The 14,722-nt window shown below is 35.8% G+C and overlaps 1 protein-coding gene and 1 long non-coding RNA gene across 5 annotated transcripts in view; one reads left to right on the top strand and one right to left on the bottom strand.

Moving 5' to 3' along the window:
- Positions 1 to 12,521, top strand: part of NTN4 (netrin 4) — a 126,023-nt gene extending 113,502 nt beyond the window's left edge. For all 4 annotated transcript variants that reach the window (XM_045062187.1, XM_045062185.1, XM_045062186.1 and 1 more), the window contains 3 exons: positions 1,580 to 1,648; positions 4,743 to 4,913; positions 11,289 to 12,521. In XM_045062187.1, the coding sequence (XP_044918122.1) occupies positions 1,580 to 1,648; positions 4,743 to 4,913; positions 11,289 to 11,425 (377 nt within the window). In that variant the 3' untranslated portion in view covers positions 11,426 to 12,521. The remainder of the gene's footprint in view (positions 1 to 1,579; positions 1,649 to 4,742; positions 4,914 to 11,288) is intronic.
- On the bottom strand, positions 4,909 to 14,371 carry LOC123386687. The gene is made up of 4 exons (XR_006600977.1): positions 14,330 to 14,371; positions 8,571 to 8,655; positions 5,572 to 5,697; positions 4,909 to 5,103 (listed from the first exon to the last, which is right to left on the bottom strand). It is a non-coding gene; the product is annotated as an uncharacterized LOC123386687 (long non-coding RNA).
- Positions 14,372 to 14,722: the final 351 nt, after the last annotated feature.

Below are 14,722 nucleotides of genomic sequence, written 5' to 3'. Positions count from 1 at the left end.
AAAGAGAGAGAGAGGGAGACACAGAATCTGAAGCAGGCTCCAGGCTCTGAGCTGTCAGCACAGAGCCAAACATGGGGCTCAAACTCATGAGCCATGAGTTCATGCCCTGAGCCGAAGTTGGATGGTTAACCGGCAGAGCCACCCAGGCGCCCCCTTTACTCACCCTTTTATCTCTATATTCTTGTCAAATTTCTATATGTTAGAATCTTAGATGAGTAAATAAATGTAAAACACTTAAAACAGTGCCTGGCACAGGGGCGCCTGCATGTCTCCATCGGTTGGGCGTCCGACTTCGGCTCAGGTCATGATCTCACAGCTTGTGAGTTCAAGCCCTGCATCAAGCTCTGTGCTGACAGCCCAGAGCCTGGACCCTGCTTCAGATTCTGTCTCCCTCTCTCTCTGCCCCTCCCCCACTCATGCTCTGTCTCTCTCTCTCTCTCCTTCAAAAATAAGTAAACATTAAAAAAAATTTTTTTTAAATAGTGCCTGGCACATAGTAGCTCTTCCTCAGTAAATGTTACCTATGTTTACACCACTCAATGCCTATTTAATGTAATGCATGAAGGCAGAAGGGGAAGGATGATAAAATTATATCGAATTATTAAATATGTAAGAACGGAAATCCTATTCCTTCTAGGGATTTAAAGATAAATAAGACATAACTGTTGTCCTCAAGGATCACACTTTAGAGAGGAAACAGATAAATAAGAATGCTATATATAGACTATGTACAAAGGCATTTCGAAAGTCTTCCACAGGGCCTGACAAATGCGTCACACACAGTAATTGTAATGCATAATTTAAACTGTTGGGGAAATATCTTACTTATTCTTCAGGGTCCATTTCAAATCCTTCTTCAGCCATGTAGCCTTTTTCCATCCTTCCACACATGTGACTCTCACCCAAGCATATTGTATCTGTCTTAGAACACTGTTTATACACTTGCTTTATTCACCTTACTGAATTGTAAGCCTTCAGGCAAGAATTGTATATTGCTCATCTTTATATACTCTGAAGTGTATAGCACCATGTCCTGCACATAATAGGTGAAATAAATACTTTTAAATTGGGTGGCATTGCCTTCAAAGGACTGCCCAGTTATTTTACTCTATTTGACTTTTGCTGTAGTGAACATTAATTGTAAAAAGAAAGTGTCTTTTCTATAGTTTATTCATTTAGTTTTTCTTTTCCATTAGCATGGAATATTCATACTGGACTATATCTATCATAACATCAATTACAAGCATTAAAATATATCATTGTTTCTACCTTTGTATATTTCTCTTAAGTCAGTACTTTATTGGATGATAACTAATTCAATTCAGAAAGTGACTCTACTTTGTTTGAATGACTGTTTATGATTTCTTAGTATTTATGGATTATGTGAATCACTCAAGTCTTAAAGAGTTATGCTACCTGACACCTGAAACTAATATAACACTTTATGTTAATTATATTTCAATGTTTTTTTTTTTTTAATGAGTTATGCTACCTGGATTTACTTGTATTGTTGTTGTTGTTTTTTTTCCTCTTCCTTGTTTCTAAATAACTGACACAATTTTTCACTTACTTTTTGTAGGTAAATGTGAATGTAAAGAACAGGTGTTAGGAAACCCCAAGGCATTCTGTGGAATGAAATATTCATATGGTGAGTTTGAAATCCTGAATGCTTCTAAGAATCTATTCAAACTAAATCCAAAGAGTTTTTTAGGAAATGGGAGGTCTAGTCTATGACATTCCCAAAATATCAAAGCATTAGTCTTAATATAATAATACCTAATACAGATGGTGTTGAAGGTCCTAGTGAGGGCAGGAGGCTGCTAGAGCAAAGGCAAAGTCATCCTACTATGAGGAAAAGAGGCAAACAAAAAGAAGAAAACCATCACACATAACCCTTTCTTATGGATGCTTCTTGTCTTAGGAACCTAAAAAGGAAGTCCCTAGCCACTAAAATGATTCCTGTGCCAGTTTTACGTAGTATTACCAGTTTCGAGTAATAACCTATGCCAGTTGTCATGTAGTAATATGAAGCAAAAATCAGTTTAAGCACTATTTCACAGTGATTAAGAGTTCGAGCTTTGGGTTCAGACCTACGTGGGTTGGATTTCTGGTTTATTGGGTAACTTCACCTCTCTAGACTTCTTCATCTATAAAGTTGGATGGTGCCACCTTTCCCATAAAATGAGAGCACATTACCTTGCATACACTATATGCCCAGTAACTGGTAGGGAGAAGGAAGAGGATATATATTTAGGAAGCACTGAGATGAGCTGTCCACTCAAGCCTCTTCCCTGCCCTCTCTGTATATTCTAGACTCCTCTACTTTTCAAATACCAGGGAAATACAGACAAAGGGAAATGTTACTGCCTATGTAAAGACTGTTCCTATCTTCAAACTCTAAATGGCTTTATGCTTACTATTAAATATACTAGATGCCTTATCTTGCCAACGTATTTTTCACCAGTATCTGAGGCTTTTTATTGTTCCATAATTCATACTGCCTGAAATACACATTACAATGAAGAGAAAATTTTAAGTCATGATCTCTGAAACCAAGTGTTTAGGTTCTTTTTTTCCTTCTAGGTTCTTGATAACATTGCATTTAATCTCATAAAAGATTTTTTTTAAGTAAATGTTAAAAATCTCATAAATCTTGGGGCGCCTGGGTGGCTCAGTTGGTTGAGCATCCAACTTCGACTCAGGTCATGATCTCACGGTTCTTGAGTTCGAGCCCCACATCGGGCTGTGTGCTGACAGCTCAGAGCCTGGAGCCTGCTTCAGATTCTGTGTCTCCCTCTGTCTCTGCCCCTCCCCCACTCATGCTTTGTCTCTCTGTCTCTCCAAAATGAATAAATGCTAAAAAAAAAAATCTCATAAATTTTTATCTAAAATTACATGCATATTTCCCTGCTTTCATTTGACAACTTGGCTAAATAACAGAAGAAAACTTTTGAAATGTATAGTGCCCAATAAAGAAAAATTCATTTTGAGAAAATGGTATTTACTATCAAAAGCAAAAAACAGGACAATTTAGTTCAAAGATGGTCAGTTTAGTGGAAATATCAACTAGTTTTCAATATTACATATATTTGGTAGCTCTCTGAATTTACAAACAACTGCACTGGCATCTTTTAATACAATTGTACTATTTTCTGCTTAAGAAACTTTGAACACTCTACCTTGTTCTTTTTTTTCTTAAGTTTATTTTTATTTATTTTGAGGCAGGGGGGGAGAGAGAGGGGACAGAGAATTGAAAGCAGGCTCCACACTGTTAGCACAGAGCCAGATGCGGGGTTCAAACTCATGAACCATGAGGTCGTGACCCGAGCCGAAGTCAAAAGTCAAAGAAAGGCTCAACTGACTGAGCCACCCAGATATCCTGAAATACCTTGTTCTTATTAACACATCTACAGACTTGGGGGGAAAAATGGTTTCCCTTCTCCATTCTATTAGTGGAAAAAAGAAACTTGATTCATTTGTTTATTCCTTAGAAAATATTTATTAAGTTATAATAATGAATAGATGAGGTCCCTGTTCTCTTTGACCATACAGTCTAGTGGAAAAATAACAGTGAACATTTACTGAGCATTAGCCATGTGTGAGGAACTACGTACCCTTCATGCATTATCTTATCTATTTGGATTTGATACCTCTCTAACTGACTGGTCATGCAAATTTGGGAAGTTCACTTGATTTCTTATAACTTGCTTCCTCATACATAAAACAAGATTAGATGACCTCTTAAGACCACTTAGAAGTCTAAAATTTGGTGATTCTATAAAGATATCTGATATCTGACAACAGTATTCTTAGGAAATGGAACCAGCCAGTGTAGGGTTCTCTCCTTACACAGAATTTTCCATCAAGATATAGATGAGCCAGTAAGAACTCCTCTAATAGTATAGAATATACATCCAGGGTTCCTTAGATCTACTTTCTTCCTCACCCCAAGTTATTCCAACTGCTTAACCCCTAGCCACATCATGTCATAGATGAAGAGCATAGCGTAATAGAATCATGAGTTATAGAGAATATTGAAGCTCTGCCATCATATAGAAGGACAGCCATTCCAACCCCAGTTGGCTTGTATCTTACGTCTGGGAAGAAGATTAAATACTCCATTTTAATTATTTAATTATTTAATTATTTAATCTCTTTAGAATATGTAAAATATATTCTGGCAGTAACATTTTGTTTGTTTTTTGTCATAACTTTATACACAGTGAGCCGCAGAGTAAAATATAATCAGAATCTAAATAAAAACCAGGATAACAATTCTACTTCCTATACATCTTTTTTCTATTTGGATTTGATAGCTGAATGTGTTTAAGATATGTTTGCAGTAGGCAAATGGCTGATTTTCTCTTAGCATAATGATAGGAGTAACAGAAGCAGATGAAAGTGTCGAAGAAAGAAGAGTATAGTTAATATCGATAAATAAGGTGAAGCCAATGCAAAAGTTAGTGAGCCTAATGATTTTTTTTTAGTTTTTTCAAATTTCAGTATAGCTAATATACCATTTCATATTACTTTTAGGTATATACTATAGTGATTCAACAATTCTACATATTACTCACTGTTCATCAAGATGAACCTAATGATTTTAAAAGCAAATTTCCACATTTGCATCATCATTAGTTAACTTTTCCATTATACTCTGAAATGCTTATTTAAGTTATTCAGAGTTCAACAGGTAACATGAAATCCTATACATTTTGACTTTTGGAATTGTGTTGTTACAGTGCTAAAAATAAAGATTTTATCAGCTCATGACAAAGGATCTCATGCTGAGGTCAATGTGAAGATAAAAAAAGTCTTAAAATCTACCAAATTGAAAATTTTACGAGGAAAACGAACATTATATCCAGAATCATGGACTAACAGAGGCTGCACTTGTCCAATCCTCAATCCTGGTAAGCATTAGACTTTTCTAGCTTAGTAACTACTTTGTCTCTGCTGATTTGCTCCTTGTCTTATTCTCTAAACCACAACTGAAATCAACTCACCAAGAGTATGTCTCCTTTTCACCATCTGAATCCTGGGGGAAAATCCAAATGCTATTCTTTGAACTGACATCAAAAAACTGTTTCTCTTCCACATGTTCTAAAAAGTGAAACATTTTAAAATTCAGCAATATAATATTTTCTGTCCTAAAAGAGAAGTCTTAGCTTGGTTCCATGTGCCAGTAGCATAGAAAACACTTTCATAATTTAGTTACCACTAATACTTTATCTGAAAGCTAGGTCCTATTACGGTGCCCTGGGTAGAATTTTCTCCCAAAGGAAATTCAAATGCAACATTCCATCTGTGCAAATAATACTGAATTCATTTTTACGATTGCATGAGAAGCATCTGTTCCTCCTGGATAGAAAACAACTCTCAAGTTCTCATCATCTTGTTTTTCATTAAATGATCATTCTGGTTCCAAATTAGAAACAGCAGAAATGTAAAAAAAAACAAAAACAAAAACAAAACACTGTAGAATCTTAGAAAAACTGGAAATTAAGGGAATTTGCACCTTAAAATGTTACTACAGTGGTAGAGACAAGTGAGTAAGCATGGGATTCTTACCTTTATGCTCTACAAGTACACTTTCATACTGTGGCATAAGCTGCTTATTTCTCTGTCTCCTTCATTAAATTTGAGGATGGGATTTAGATTTTCGATCACAACATCTCTAGTACCTACCATTAGTACCTAAAAGATAACATAGTACCCAGATAGTAAGTTATCAAAACAAATATTTTTAAAAAAAAATCCTCTGTATTTTCCACTTTATGTAGTTGCCATCTGTATTTTAGTGGCACTGCTAAAACAGGTGCATAATTTATGCTCTGGATCTAATTCCTTTAAAATAAAAGTCCAGGAAACCCCAGTTATGTTAATAAGAAATTACTGTAGTCTTTGATTAATAACTTTGAGAGAAACAGATAACCGAGTGACAGAGAAAAAGAGAAAATCAGTCAATAAAATATTACCCCCTAAACAGTCTAAAATAATATAAAACTGTTGACGTTTTGACCCGTTGACTAATCTCTTACATCCTTTTATACCCCTTTAGTATTTTATTTAAGTTATTTTAAATTTTAATAAGGAAAAGGAAAAGGGGACGTTTTAAATAATAAATAAATATGTTTCCAAAGAACAAGTGAAGTAATTAGAATCTTGGATTTTGAATACAGGAAACTAAGAGTCATAAATTTAACTTCTATTTCCTAATAATCTGTATGTAGAGGCTCTTCCTATAAGCACTTTTTACTATCTTGGCAAAAGAAAAAAAAAATATGCCCAGTCTTTTAGTAAGCCACTAAAAGAAAAAAAAAGCTTTGACCATCTGAGCCACCCTCCAGGAAGTAAACTATACTTCCTAATCAGGTTTCTGCCAGAGTCAAAGAATCAACTGAGTTCATCACAATTGAAAACATAAGCGCAATTATTCAAAGAATTCTTAAAAACATGTTTACTTGCTTTGAAGAAAAGACTGGAACCTGCCAAAGCAAAACCAGACACTCTTTCATTTCACTTTGTTTTTCCATTTTTACAAGTTCAATAGCCAAGGCCAAAGAAAGCTGATAAGAAAATTTGGAAACCTTACACGCCAACTTGCTTCCTCTGCTACTTTTTTGAAAAGGAACAATCTAATTGGCATCCCTGCAAATTCATTCATTCCTACATTCATACATACGTTTACTCATTCATTAATCAATTTAGGATATCAAGACTAGCAGTAAAGTATTATATTTTCTTTTTCTAAAGAAACAAAATAAATCTTGTGCCCTCAAATGTGTAGCAAAGTAGATGTCAAAAGCATAAAAATAGGAAAGCAAAATGTAAATGCTAGTAAGTGATGCAACAGATAACATTGTTTTCCATGCTAATTTTTGGCATGATACTGCTCCATAATTTATGGATTTATTCAGTATCATTTTTATTGGTTTATTTTTATACTTTAATTTTTTTCATTTTATTTATTTTAGAGAGAGAGAGAGAGAGAGAGCAAGCAGGGGAGAGGGGCAGAGGGAGAGAGAAAGAATCCTTAGCAGGCTCCATGCTCAGCACAGAGCTTGATTCAGGGCTCTATCCCATGACTCTGCGATCATGACCTGAGCAGAAACCAAGGGTTGGATGCTCAACCAACGGAACCACCCAGGTGTCCCAAATTTATATTTATGCTTTAAATTAATGGCAAGCTCCTATCGTATTTATTCTGTTTATAGTTTCAAAGTAAATTCATTTAAAATACTAGACTTAGCAATGAAGTTTCCTAAAAATTATGTATTATGTTTCTAAATGAAGATGTTATTACTTTAGGTATGATACAAACATGATATTATATCAAGACCACTATATTTTAATTAGACTGTTAATTAAATATTGGGATTCTTTTTCATGCAAAAGCTAAGGTTACTCTTCCAAGAATTTTAATATTTTATAATCCATCTTACATTTGTGCTCTACAGTGTGTTTAAAATCTCTATCATTATTTTCTCTTTTTCTTTTCTTTTTTTTTTTGAAAACACCATCATAGCTGTTTTTAAGTTTAGTGCTGAATTCTTTTAATAATTTTTTTAATAACCCTCTTGAGGCACCTGATTGGCTGAGCTGGTGAAGCATCCAACTGTTGATTTGGGGTTGTGAGTTTGAACCCCACATTGGGTATACAGATTACTTTTAAAAGTTTAAAAAATCTTAAGGAGCGCCTGGGTGGCTCAGTTGGTTAAGCGTCTGACTCTTGATCTTGGCTCAGGTCATGATCTTATGATTCTTGAGTTCCAGCCCCACATGGCGCTCTGTGTTGACAGCGCTGACAGCACAGAGCCTACTTAGGATTCTGTTTCTCTCTCTCTCTCTCTCTCTCTCTGCCCCTCCTCAGCTCAGTCTCTCACTCTCTCTGTCTCAAAAATAAATAAATATTTAAAAATAAATATATAACCCTCTATAGAAGCTATACATGTACATTATAAAATTTTAGGGGAAAATTTAAAATGTCACATTTCTTACCTCCAAAGATTCTCTGTTAACAGCTTAGTGTAAATCCTTCCAGGTCTTCCTCTGTGCATGTACATATTATAATTTTTAACCAAAATAAATTCATACTATACTCTGTTTTGCAACCTACTTTATTCAGTTAGTGATCTTTGCCTTCAATTATAGTTTATTTTCATATACTATAATACTCGGACCACATGCCAATTTCCCAACTGGTCCCAAAATGTCCTTTAGGACTGATTTGTCCTTGTCAGGTTCAATCCAGGATCACACATTGTATCTGGTTTTTAAGACTCTCAAGTCTCTTTTATTCAAGCACAGTTCCTCTTTTCATTGTTGAAAAAATTATTAGTGTTGAAGAAACCAGCCCAAGTGTCCTGTAGATCGTATTACCTTCTATATTTGTCTGGTTGGTTCCTTGTGGTGTCATTTATCTTGTCCCTCTACTGCCTATGTAATCTCTAAAGAAAAGCTTGATAGATTCAAGATAAATATTTGGACTAGAATCCATTAGAGATATTGTTGTGTGTGTACTTCATGTTAAATCATATCAGAAGACATATAGTAACCGGATAACTCACCATCAGGGTTGCTCAACTTGATCCTTGGGTTAGAGTGATGACAGTCTGGTCTCTCCATTGGGCAGTTTTGTTTTCCCTTTTGAGACTAGAAAATAATGAGTGTGGTATTACTTAGTCATGATACAAACATCCAGTTTCCCAGTAACTATTGATTTAATGACATTATCATTGATTGGTAATCTTCCTGAATCAACAATTTCATTAGAGTTTGATGGGGCGCCTGGGTGGCGCAGTCGGTTAAGCGTCTTCAGCCAGGTCACGATCTCGCGGTCCGGGAGTTCGAGCCCCGCGTCAGGCTCTGTGCTGATGGCTCAGAGCCTGGAGCCTGTTTCCGATTCTGTGTCCTCCTCTCTCTCTGCCCCTCCCCCATTCATGCTCTGTCTCTCTCTGTCCCAAAAATAAATAAACGTTGAAAAAACAATTTCATTAGAGTTTGAGAAATGACGTTTTTCTAACTTCCCTCATTTATTAGTTGATGCTTCTGTAAGGGGACTGTCTCTTTGAAACTGGGCTATTAGGTTACCATTCAATATAGTTCCTATTGTAAAGGCAGAATAAATGCTAAATTCTTTCCCCATAATTTCCAATTTTCAAAGTAAGTAATGGTTTTAATAGCTTCCTCAAAAGATGACAAATTAGGGGTGCCTGGGTCACTCGGTGGGTTAAGTAACCAACTTCAGCTCAGGTAATGATCACAGGGATCTATGAGTTTGAGCCCTGCACGGGGCTCTCTGCTGTCAGAACAGAGCTGTCTCCCTCTCTCTCTGCCCCTCCCCTGCTCACTCTCTCTCTCAAAAATAAATAAACATTAAAAAAAAAAAGGATGACAATTTAGTTTTTTCTAGATTTCTCTTTTTTGAGTATCATTTTGGAATTATGGATATTGGTTGATTCAAATAGATAGATACCAATAGGTACAAATTATTATATTCCTTGGTGCTCAGATTATCACAACTTTAAAAAGTTGTAACCCTTTCTTGATAACTCCCATGTCCTTCTGAATTGATCCCAATTAATCTTTGAAAGCTTCTGTGCCTTTTAGCACAATAGGATGTCCCGTGCTACCTTGTATCTTCCCGCCCTGGACCTGCAATAGCATTTGTCCAAGAAGCCTTGTTTTGTTTTGGTGAGATCTGTTTAATTAGAGACTACAGTATATCTATTATAGGTGTTCACTGCTACTTGAATGCCTTTTTTTTAGGTCATTTCAGTGGACAATATATCCATTTCAGTGGATATATATATATCACTTGTCCATATGGTATATATACCATATTCATATGTTTTACTTTTATTATTTTATTAATATATATTAATTTTTATATGTACATATAAAGCCATGAGTTTAAATTGGTATTTTCAGCTTAATTTTAGCATCTACTATTTTCCCTTAAGTTTTAAAGTATATGTCTCTTTATCTTGGAAAGCTGTCTTATAAACATAACTACTTATTTCTCTACCCTATAATATTAAAGAAAATTATTTCAAAATACCAATATTGATATTACTACAAACATCTCCTAAAGGAGATTATAGTGTATAGGTAATGAGACCATCCTTTAATTTTTCTGTGTTATCCAAAATTTTTTATTTGAAGTCTGAAAAGAATTTAAAAAAAAATTTTTTTTCAACGTTGATTTATTTTTGGGACAGAGAGAGACAGAGCATGAACGGGGGAGGGGCAGAGAGAGAGGGAGACACAGAATTGGAAACAGGCTCCAGGCTCTGAGCCATCAGCCCAGAGCCTGACCCGGGGCTCGAACTCCCAGACCGCGAGATCGTGACCTGGCTGAAGTCGGACGCTTAACCGACTGCGCCACCCAGGCGCCCCACTGAAAAGAATTTTTAATTACAAAGTCAACACTAGGTCCAGTTAAGTCTCAAGTTTTTTTTTAAATATATGACAAACAAACATCTTATATCCCAAAAATACACTGACTTTTTTTTTATTTATTTTTTTTAATCTTCATTTATTTTTGAGAGAGAGACAGCATGTGAGCAGGGGAGGAGCAGAGAGAGAGGGAGACACAGAATCGGAAGCAGGCTCCAGGCTCTGAGCTGCCAGCACAGAGCCCGACGCGGGGCTTGAACCCACGAACCGTGAGATCATGACTTGAGCTGAAATCAGATGCTTAACCGACTGAGCCACCCAGGCGCCCCAACACTGACTTTCTATAGGAAATATGTGTTACTTTGTATAATTTATAACTCTCTTCCAATATGTTTTCCCAAATGGTTTTTCACTTTTATAAAATCCTCAATATACACTACCATACATAGTGAGTCTCCAAGAAATAGTAATTTATGGCAGTGTGCTAAGCACGCACAGAATCCTCACTTCTTTACCATGAAGGGTGGTACAGTATAAAGTAAAAGTACTACAGACGGACTTGAGCTTAAGTCAGAGTGTTAACTATTTACTGGGAGACACTGAACAACTTGTGTAATCTTGCTGAGCCTCAGTCCCCTTATTTGTGAAACAAGAAGAAAAACAAGACCTAGTTCATAGGGTTATTTTCAAGATTAAATAAATAATACATGTAAACCATTTAGCACATAGTAAATGCTTATTAAGTGTTAGCTCTTACTACCTGTGACTCCCTATTTCAACTATGAATATATAAAAGCATGAACCGTGCATATAAAATTACTGAAGTCACATCTCTCTCCTTCAATAAGTTATGATACTCTATAGCCCCTAACTTTGTTCTCTTTTAGGTTTGGAGTATCTTGTGGCAGGACATGAAGATGTAAGAACAGGCAAATTAGTCGTGAATATGAAAAGTTTTGTCCAGCACTGGAAGCCATCCCTTGGAAGAAAAGTGATGGATATTTTAAAAAAAGAGTGCAAGTAGCAATAAAGGTATATAGCACATAATGGCACTTCTCTATGTATGAAACACAAACTTCATGGAAAGGAGACCTCAAAAATGAAACTGGAATTTTTTAAGTGCCAAAACATATAGAAATATTCCAATGCATAGGCCTTGTCTAACCTGACTCTTTGGGAGGCCATGTTTAAATACAGTTTGTTTCATAAAGACAAATGAAAACTCCTATGCTGACATCTGGTTTCTATGGGACTGATTCTGAAATTCGTAACTATTAAGAGTTTTTAACAGCAGTGTGATATTTAGCAGTAATCCACTAAGGGCAGTACATCTAACAAGGACTCCTTCCAGCTTCAGATATGTTACTTATATTTGTGCTACTTAAAGCAATTAAGGAGATTTTAAGGACTCCCCAACCCTAGTATCAAAAAAGGTTTTTCTTAAAAAAGAGCCTTCCTTTGCGTGATGTGTGTGAACTTTGGTCTGTGGGGTGTTAAATGGAACCTCTCCACATGTATATAGTATTTCCTTGTATAAAGCACTTTACTACCTACCACTTGTGTTGTGAAAGTTTGGAAACTGTTGTTGACAGAAAGAAAAATAAAGGGCGTGTAAGAAAACCTACTGAAACAGAAGCACTGCCACTACATGTGGACAAAAGGAAGTTGTACGTTTTAACTCTGAACACTTGGGGAAAAAATATGTGAAGATACAACCTAAAAGAACATGTTTGCATATCAAATCTCAGCTTCAGGCTAGAGGTTAGATTCCACAGATACCAACCATGATGAAAATTTTTTTAAAAACTAAACAAGATGAGACTTTAAAACTAGAGGAAGAAGAAATCATAAGTGTAGAAATATGCTTGGATAAAGAGGAAATTGACTTTAAATTTTTAAAAGCTCATTTATTTGCAATGCACTTGTAAACACTGCAAAAATTATTATAGACACAGAATTTGTTTTATTTTTGTGTTTAGTATTTAAACCTGAATGTTGAGACAGTTTTCTCCTTATCTTTATTAACAATATATGGTCATTATATTTGCTCACTTTTTTGACATAATGTATGTGATAGTTCACCAAACTACAGTCTTCATTATTATTCATCTGTACCCATGCATAACCACAATACATACAGTTTCTTCTGTACTTGAATATACAAAACATGAACCACAGTGCCATAAGATTAACTTCACATACAGAACATATTTTTTTCCTGAGGTCCTGTGGACTTGCAAAAAATATATATATATATATATATATATATATATATTGCTCTGTTAATTTTTTTTATATTTCATATATGTAATAAAGGAATATGATCTCTTGATTTTTGTCTCATTTCCTGATCAATTCTTTCAATGATGCTAAAGATTATCTTTTCTTAATGAGGGAACACAAACCTAATTCCTTAAATTAAGAAAATCAGGGCACGTGGGTGGCTCAGTCAGTGAAGTGTCTGACTCTTGAATACAGCTCAGGCCATGACTTCACGGTTTGTGAGATCAAGCCCCATGTTGGGCTCTATGCTGACAGCACAGTGGAGCCTATTTAGGATTGTCTCTCCTCTCTCTCTGTTCCTTCCCCACTTGCACTCTCTCTCTCAAAATAAATAAATAAACTTAAAAAAAAATCAAACAAGTGCCCAGTATTTTGACTCTTTTACTCTGGTGCATGGAGATAGAGTAGAAGCTACAGGTTTAGTTTCTGTCACATGAAATTTTTTTTTATCAGATGCAATGCATTTTTATACTATATTTACTTTTTTAAAAAGCAATGGAAGTTCATTGTTGAAAATATAGAAAATTGTATCAGGAAAAAAAATCCTATGTTTAAACCATCCTGTGATGACAGCATTAGCATTTGAGTGCCTATTCTGCTAAACTGTTTTCTATGCATGTACATACCTTTTAGAGAATTGGAATTATGTTACACATACTCTCATGAAATCTGCTTTTATAACCTGTAATATGTCTCTCAGCTTTTTATCTTTTCCTATTTTATCCTGGTAGGTGGAATGCTATATAGTAGGGTATCATTTACAAACAACTTATCAAAAATGTGGGTAAGTATATTGCATCAAGAAAAATATTTTAGGGTCACCTACATGGCTCAGTCAGTTGGGCAACCGATTGTTGATTTTGGTTCAGGTCATGATCTCACAGTTTGTGGTTCAAGCCCCTGAGTTGAGCTCCTAGCTAGTAATGTGGAGCTTGCTTGGGATTCTCTGTCCCCCTCATCTCTCTGCCCCTTCCCTGGTCACTTGTGAGCTTTCTGTCTCTCTCTCTCTCAAAAATAAATAAACAGGGGCGCCTGGGTGGCTCAGTCGATTAAGCATCTGACTTCAGCTCAGGTCATGATCTTCACAGTTTGTGAATTCAAGCCCCACATCGGGCTCTGTGCTGACAGCTCAGAGCCTGCAGCTTGCTTCAGATTCTGTGTCTCCCTCTCTCTCTGCCCCTCCCTGCTCATGTGAGCTTTCTGTCTTTGTCTCCCAAAAATAAATAAAAACATTACCAAAAAAATTAAAAATAAATAAATAAATAAACAACCAAACCAAACAAACAAACAGGGGCGCCTAGGTGGCTCAGTCAGTTAAGTGTCCGGCTCTTGGTTTCAGCTCAGGTCATGATCTCACAGTTCCTGGGTTGGAGCTCCCCATCGAGCTCTGTGCTGACAATGCAAAGCCTGCTTGAGATTCTCTGTCTCTCCCTCCTTCTCTGCCCCCTTCCTGCTCATGCGCATGCTCTCTCTCTCTCTCTCTCTCTTTCTCTCTCAAAATAAATTAACTGTTAAAAATAAATAAATATTTTTAATTAAAAAAAAAGAAAAATATCTAAAGTACATCAAATATAGGATTTTCTTAAGTTTCAGAATTGCCAAGTAGCCTTGTTTTCCATATCACTTTATTTAAAATAAGTATTACCTGGGGTGCCTGGGTGGCTCAGTGGGTTGGGCGTCCGACTTCAGCTCAGGTCATGATCTCACAGTCCGTGAGTACGAGCCCCACATGGGGCTCTGTGCTGACAGCTCAGAGCCTGGAGCCTCCTTCGGATTCTGTGTCTCCCTCTCTCTCTGCCCTTTCCCTGCTCATGCTCTGTCTCTCTCTGTCTCAAAAATAAATAAACATTAAAAAAATTTTTTTTAAATAAGTATTACCTATAAAAGAGACTACAAATAATGTCTATTTTTTAAGAGTAGAAAAATGTCCATAGTATATTATTAAGCTTAAAAAAACTGTATAACAATACTTATAGTAACAGAGCCCATCCCCAAAACACATTTATATTATGTACAGTGTTTTAAAAGGCCTGAAAGA

The sequence above is a fragment of the Felis catus genome, chromosome B4 (assembly GCF_018350175.1).
Source record: "Felis catus isolate Fca126 chromosome B4, F.catus_Fca126_mat1.0, whole genome shotgun sequence".
NCBI classification, from domain to species: domain Eukaryota; kingdom Metazoa; phylum Chordata; class Mammalia; order Carnivora; family Felidae; genus Felis; species Felis catus.
The sequence above is the reverse complement of the archived record's forward strand: the minus strand, read 5'-3'. Positions and strand labels throughout refer to the sequence as shown.